Below are 7,677 nucleotides of genomic sequence, written 5' to 3' on the forward strand. Positions count from 1 at the left end.
ATTTCAAAAGATCACGATTGATCTGAATGTGACTTAATTTAACACAATACCATGGCTTGGATTGGAACATGATATTCTTATCAGTCAAGTGAGTATACTCAGTCGATTAAGGAAATTGTGTGGCAGAGGCAGTTCTTTTTCCAATAGAAACCACAAATATGAATATGCTTTGTCTCTGCAAATGAAAATATCCATATACACCATCTATTTTAAAATACATAAATGTTTATTATAATTTTGCATAACCCAAAAGTACAGAATCATTTGCAAAGGAAATAAACAGCAAATATAGCTGAACCAGAAAACCAGCTGTTTACCTGAAAGCAAGGGACATGATTCCTGATACATTTCTACTGCAGTTATTGTACCATTCCACATCTCAAAAACACCTGGTTACATTTCTTAATATAAGCTATTGCTGTGCAAAGACAAAACAGCTTTTTTATTCCATTATGGAAAATACAACTTGCTCAAATTTGAATAGAAGAACCACTTGCTAAATTAGAGCATGATGTTTTGATTTTCTTGGACACCTGGGCAGTATGGTGGTTGACCAGATAAACTTGAGTCTCTTTCCTTGAAGAGTGTATAATGACACAAGGTTCAGCAATAACTGAAGAAGCCCTTCTTTTCAACCTGTGATCCTTTCGCAAGGCTTTTCTTTTTTGTTAAATTGGTATGTTAGCTTTGCTGGCTGTCCAGAATTGCTCTGAAAAGTTGATAGTTGACAGTAAACCGCACTGCAGTGATTTTGTTATAACAGAGATGGCGATCAAAAAGCAATCACATTAGTCTGGGACTGGATTACAGACTTATGACAATGTAATTTGATTTGGATGCCTCAAAGGCAGCCAGAGTTATTAATAAAATTAACAACCAGCAAGGTCTTAAACCAATGACTATCTTCATTATCGCATCGCGTTAAAAACATTTCAAGCCGAACGGGTTTCACTTCAGTATATCCCAAAATTAGTATTTTAATATATTTTAAAATTATTAAATATTGATTTATTAATGAAACATAATTAATTGTTATTTACATGATTGTCATTTAGGATGTGCTGAAAATTAGCACTCCCCTAGTCAATCCTGGTGTCACTCTCTCATTATTAAAAAAATAGGCTAGTTCAACAGAGTCCAATTGAAGGAATTTTCCACAAAGTCAAAGAGTAATTAGTATGTTTTGTGACCCTTATTATGGATTAACATATCTATTCTGCTGAGTGGCAGTTGAATACATTCAGCAACATGAACCGAAAAACTAACGCTCACTACCTATATTTCCCTCAAATAAATTGTACAAAATCTGCAGCTTCTGCATACTATTTCAAATATTGTTTAGGTAAAAACGAAACAAAACATTTCTTCCTCAGCAATACTTTGGTTGAGCAACCTAAGGTTCTGTTATGTAACTTTGGAAGGTGGGAAGATTTTGAGACCGCAGAACCATGTTCTTGGTGAAGGTGGTGCACCTTGACAGTATTTCTTGGCGATGTGGCCTTGGAGGTATTCTGGGAGTCATGTCTGTAGCAGGGACTTCCACATTCGCTGAAGCATCAGGGCTGTCACTCAAATCCATGTTTTCCACTCCCGAATCGTTCTTGGACATGGTCTCAGCAGACACAGTTAGGTTCTCAAATAGTCTTGCTACATTATCGGAGCCTTTAAGGACATGGTAACTATCTGGCAAACTGTCATTCTCAGTCGACTCTGACTTGTCTGAACTATCATCACACAAGCTTTCTGTCCTGCTATCTGACTCGTCTGAGTTGGGGAGGCTCAATTCACCTTCAGATAGGTTTTCATCTGGCAAGTAGGTGGAAGACTTTGATTTTTGCCTTTGCAGTTTAAGAGTGACACCGGTGGTTTTTGTGGGGGAACTGTCTTGGCTTCTCCGCAACTTCTGCTTTTCAACACTTGAGAGCACAGATGAATTGTCAACAGTGATAGTGAGATCTGGAGTGGAAGCACATCTGACCGGCTTGGTTAGAATCTGTAATTTCGAATGAGGGTTTTTGTATGGCTGCAGATAGACCGATGGGACATACCCAGACTGACCATCATACCTATTAAACAACAAAATGACAAATTAGTCTCCACATTGCTTTGCTGGTTCCAGAATGCACACAACAATTCATATCGTTCCTTGCAATTCTACTTATGCTGAATGCAATATATTTAGATTTAATTCTCTGGTAATTAACAAATGTTTTAAAGCCCTTTCTCTCATCCCTTGTTTTGCTCATTTTTGATAAAAGAAAGTTGCTCTTGAAACAGAAAGTAAATGGCATTTAACACTTGGCGGCACAGTGGCTCAGTGGTTAGCACTGCTGCCTCACAGCACCAGGGTCCCAGGTTTGGTTCCAGCCTCGGGCAACTGCCTGCGTGGAGTTTACACATTCTCCCTGTGTCTGCGGGTGCTCTGGTTTCCTCCCACAATCCAAAGATGTGCAGGTTAGGTGAACTGGCTGTGTTAAATTGCCCATTGTGTTAGGTGCATTAGTCAGAGGGAATTGGGTCTGCGTGGATTACTCTTCGGAGGGTCGGTGTGGACTTGTTGGGCCAGAGGGCTTGTTTCCGCACTGTAGGGAATCGAATCTTAACCATTGAGATGTTCAAATCGTGTTTCAGATTTAAGACAGAGTTTTTGTGATATTGAGAATCTGACTGATTTCGATGTAAGATCCTAAATTGTAGCTGCCATACGCCATTAGCTATTTGGACCTACTGATTAAGGAACAATTGTTCAACAATACAGAAGGACATACCTAATAAACCACCATCCATCACTGGACTTTTTCAAGACATCAACTATAACACCCACGTGCATGGATAGTTCATCTTCGTTTTTCTTTTCATAGCTTTTAACAGCATAATATTGGCTCTCTAAATTTATAAAAGGAAAAACGAAACGAAAATAAATATTTCACATTAATATTGCTAAATATTGATTAAAATGCCACTACACAAAAAAAGGACTCCAACCATTCTGGAAAATGGGGAGCTTGGTTCAATTTTTCTTATTCTGTTTTACCAAATTATATGTTACATTATACATTTACAAAACATTGGTTCAACCTCAACTGAAGTATTGTGTCTAGTTCCAGGTACCTACCTTAGAAAGTATTTGAAGGCTGTTGAGGAAGCATGGAAAACAATTTGCACAAAAACTTTTCCAGGGATGGGGATAGATTGTAAATCAAGTCCTTTTAATTTGACTTATTATTGTCACACCCACCTAAGTAGTTTAGTTTTGCGTGCAGTACAGTCAGGTCACAACTTACAAAGATTGTAGGCTGATTGAACAGAGTAAGGAATACTCTGGTTAAGGCTGCAAGGAAGGTCCCTGCAAGTAAGGAAGGCTGTCCTCCTCAGGGATGAGAAGGCTGGAGGGAGATTTATGCTAAATCTAAAGAGGTCTGAACATAATAACTGTTCTGAAAGGTTAAGAAGTGAATGGTAAAACATCAAACACTACACAAAGAAAACATTTATTTTTTATAACCACATGCAACTTGGATCTGGAATGCATTCCCTAACAATGCGATTGAGCTTTATTCAAATATAACTTCTAAAAGGAAATTGGATTTGAAATATTTGCAAGACTGAGCTGCCAGAGGAAGTGGTAGAGGCTGGTACAATTGCAACATTTAAAAAGCATTTGGATGGGTATATGAATAGGAAAGGTTTGGAGGGATATGGGCTGGGTGCTGGCAGGTGGGACTAAATTGGGTTGGGATGTTTGGTTGGTATGGGCGATTGGACCGAAGGGTCTGTTTCCATACTGTACTTCTCTATGACTCTATGACTAGCTGAACTGTTATTTGCAGACAGCCAGTATGGGTATAATGGGCTGAAGGACCTCTTTCTGACTGTAAACAATCTTGCAGGGTTGGAAGCGCTGGAATTTTTATTTGAGTATGATAAGCGTGGCCATATTTTCCTGAGAAAATTAATGTGGTTGGATTTAACCTTTTTAATAAAGTAAACAGAAACTGAATTGGTTTCTGGTAAAAAGTCACCCAATTTTGGTGTTATATGTTAATTGGCCCCCGGACAATTTCACGATTTAAAAAACGTAGAGCTGTTTAAGGTCGAGCATATTATGGGTTAACAAAGTGTCGAATGGCAAGCCAACAAAGACATTTATATGCAACAAATTTGTTTTTGTAGAAGCTACTTAAGAAGTCATCATGCGCAAAAGAATGCAGAGCATAAATTATCAATGGATTGAGAAATTGAAAATAATTGGAGCTTGTGCAATCGTTTGCTAATGATATTTAATTGTGCCGCATCAGAACAATGGAGCAATTCTTTTTCGCTCCTCGAATGTTTAAGATGCAATATTAATGGCTCACTGCAGCTTTAACATTAAATCCTAAGAATGGTGCCAATGGTGTCTAATAATTAACTTACTGCCTGATGTTTCAATGAATGAGTCCCCAGATCTGACAGAAGAAAGGCATTTTTTGAGATAGGGAGCTGGAAACCAGGCTAACTGCTTTTCTTCATTCTCCACAAGCCACCAACCTGGAAGAGACAGACAGCAAAACCATTAGGGTAAGGATGTCCCCACATTAAACAATTTTGCCCACCATAAGCCTATTATTGGCTATTCAATTTTGCAATATCCTGTTGGTGTACATTCAGGAATTATGAATGGTCTACGAAACCATCTCAACAATACTGCTTCATGAAGCTGAACTGTTACGTAGAAACAGCAAGGTAAAAACAATGACTGCAGATGCTGGAAACCAGATTCTGGATTAGTGGTGCTGGAAGAGCACAGCAGTTCAGGATGCTGCCTGAACTGCTGTGCTCTTCTGGCACCACTCATCCAGAACGTAGAAACAACAAGACCACCCTCCATCCCCCAAACTTAGGGCGAATGCTGCAAATGGAGCTCTATCTTTGATTAAACAAATGACATGCTTTGTCTTAATTAGCTCTCTCTGTCTGCAAATAAAACATATGGAATCACTTTGCTGTATCGGTATCTTTCAATAGATTTTTGATGAAGTTGTGCAAAAAAAGAGACAAAAATAAAGCCCTCATTTTTCAGTTCAACCTTCTCTCTGGCACCCTCATCCCAAACATCGCACCTCAGAATTCAAAAATGAAATAAACAGATTCACTATCAAATCACAATCATCCCAAAATGTTACCTGATGTGTTCTTGGCTATAACATCGACGGTTTCGTCCTCCAGCACCTTAAACGGCCTGTTCTTGGTATCTTTGGTTTCATAAGGTGCGATGCACCTGTAATTCTCTGAAGCCATAGGCTGGGTGATAGACTGGGCGCCGGTTTTGGCAGAACGCCGTAAAGTCTCTCTCCTCTTCTCTACCGCCGAAGGCATGACAATAACACTAGAGCAAGAGAGACCGTCGCAGCGTTAGTTTGGCAAGACCGATCCGTCCGTAGGAAGTTTGAGAGCTGATGCGAGTGTGGGTGGTCTAACCGTGTTAACATTTCACTTGCAGCACCATCGTGTGCTCACCTGTCTGACGGAAAGGACGGTGCCAGGTCACTGTTAGTGGCCAGGAAGAATTGGACAATATCTCGGTCCTCAGTGATCTTAGTGGAAGATGTCAATAAACGATCACAATATTCCTGCAGCATTCCGATCCTGAGCACTGATCTACTGACTCGAGCTTGCCTTTTCTCCCTTCTGGAGATATCTGCAAGGGAATCAGCATAAAAAAGTTCTGAATTTTAAAGCTTTTGGTTTAATAGTCAAACAGTGACTATTTTTTAAAAGATACTTCAGACCAGTCTGAAATGTTTCAAGATAATGTTTTAAATTCCTTTACTAATCGTCATCAATTACAACAATTTAAAAGGCATCTAGATGGGTATATGAATAAGAAGGATTTAGAGGGATATGAGGAAAAGCTGGAACTTGGTCAGCTTGAACAAGTTGGTATAAAGGATCTGTTTCTGTGTCATACAACTCTATGACTTTATATAGAGTAAGAGGTGCCTGAGTTTATCTTGCTGTGTGGAAGGGGTCCTCTGATGGTTGCTGTGTAACGTACTAACTTTTTAGGTTTTACAAATAAAATGGGCTCAATGGTTAGCATTGCTGCCACACAGATTAGGGATAGGGGCTCAATAAGAAGGATTTAGAGGGATATGAGGAAAAGCTGGAACTTGGTCAGCTTGAACAAGTTGGTATAAAGGATCTGTTTCTGTGTCATACAACTCTATGACTTTATATAGAGTAAGAGGTGCCTGAGTTTATCTTGCTGTGTGGAAGGGGTCCTCTGATGGTTGCTGTGTAACGTACTAACTTTTTAGGTTTTACAAATAAAATGGGCTCAATGGTTAGCATTGCTGCCACACAGATTAGGGATAGGGGCTCAATAAGAAGGATTTAGAGGGATATGAGGAAAAGCTGGAACTTGGTCAGCTTGAACAAGTTGGTATAAAGGATCTGTTTCTGTGTCATACAACTCTATGACTTTATATAGAGTAAGAGGTGCCTGAGTTTATCTTGCTGTGTTTTTAACTTTTTAGGTTTTACAAATAAAATGGGCTCAATGGTTAGCATTGCTGCCACACAGATTAGGGATAGGGGCTCAATTCCAACCTTGGGGCAATTGTCTGTGTGGCGTTTGCACATTCTCCCTGTGCCTGCGCAGGTTTCCTCCTACAGTCCAAAGATGTGCAGATTAGGGTGAATGGGCCATGCTAAATTGCCCATGCTGTTCAGAGATGTGTAGGCTAGGTGCATTTGTCAGGGGAAGTGTAGACTAATGCAGTAGGAGAATGGGTCTGGGTGGATTACTCTTCAGAGGGTCGGGGTGGACTTGTTGGGCCAAATGGCCTGTTTCCACACTCTAGGGATTCTATGAAAAAGAAATTGCTTTCGCCTTACCTTGGAATTTGGGGAGAATGCGGTCTGACTTTTTAATACGGCCAGCTTCTAAAGGGTACTTCTTCACAATGGTTTTCTGTTATTCAAAAGAGAGGGGAGATTTAAAATAAAACCCACTTCACACGATGCAAAGCATGTTGTTTAACAGGTTTGAAGCTCCACTTACATGCAGTTTCTTAAACTCTGTGAATGTCCTGTACACAATAACATCATTCTGATCAGACCACAGGACTGATGCAAGATAAGTCTGCCATTCAACAACAAAAGAAATAAATGAGTTATTAGTAGAAAACATAGAAATAATGCAGAGCAGAATGTCCAAAATGTTAGAGAAAACAATGTACAACATTTATTACGGTATCTGCCTTTTATAAGAACAGATTATAAAGTGGCTCACCTTTAGCTTCTTGTGTTGCATTAATCCAATAATGCGGACCTGCAGCGGGAACCTCTTGCTCATTGTGCTGATTGATTCTTGCTCGGAGCTCTCCAGGTTACAAATGTGCTGACTGTGTGGTCTCTAGCTTTCAGCAGGCACAGAGCTCTGTTTTATAGGCAGTGCCCTGCCTCTCACAACACACTTTGCTCATCTCTAAGTGTAGCCGCCCAGAAATTCCACGACGTGCAAAGTCATTTCGGAGTTTTTTTCCGTGATGCACATGACTCTGCCTGGAATGCAAATGTGCTCGGTTTCAAGGCGGGGACACATGCTGCGCAAAGAGTTGATATGAAACAATTCTGGACAGTACCAGACAAATCAAATGAGAAATTTGTGGCAGAGAATTTCACAGGCTTCCC

At 39.9% G+C, this 7,677-nt stretch overlaps 1 protein-coding gene across 1 annotated transcript; it reads right to left on the bottom strand.

Moving 5' to 3' along the window:
* Positions 1-205: 205 nt before the first annotated feature.
* LOC140464394 (NADPH oxidase organizer 1-like) lies at positions 206-7,402 on the bottom strand. Its single transcript, XM_072559388.1, has 8 exons — positions 7,277-7,402; positions 7,046-7,126; positions 6,880-6,955; positions 5,500-5,680; positions 5,166-5,368; positions 4,417-4,530; positions 2,769-2,886; positions 206-2,066 (listed from the first exon to the last, which is right to left on the bottom strand). The coding sequence occupies exons 1-8, from the start codon at positions 7,337-7,339 to the stop codon at positions 1,394-1,396; spliced, it is 1,509 nt and encodes a 502-aa protein (XP_072415489.1). The 5' UTR covers positions 7,340-7,402; the 3' UTR covers positions 206-1,393.
* Positions 7,403-7,677: the final 275 nt, after the last annotated feature.

This window comes from Chiloscyllium punctatum, chromosome 40 (assembly GCF_047496795.1).
Source record: "Chiloscyllium punctatum isolate Juve2018m chromosome 40, sChiPun1.3, whole genome shotgun sequence".
NCBI classification, from domain to species: domain Eukaryota; kingdom Metazoa; phylum Chordata; class Chondrichthyes; order Orectolobiformes; family Hemiscylliidae; genus Chiloscyllium; species Chiloscyllium punctatum.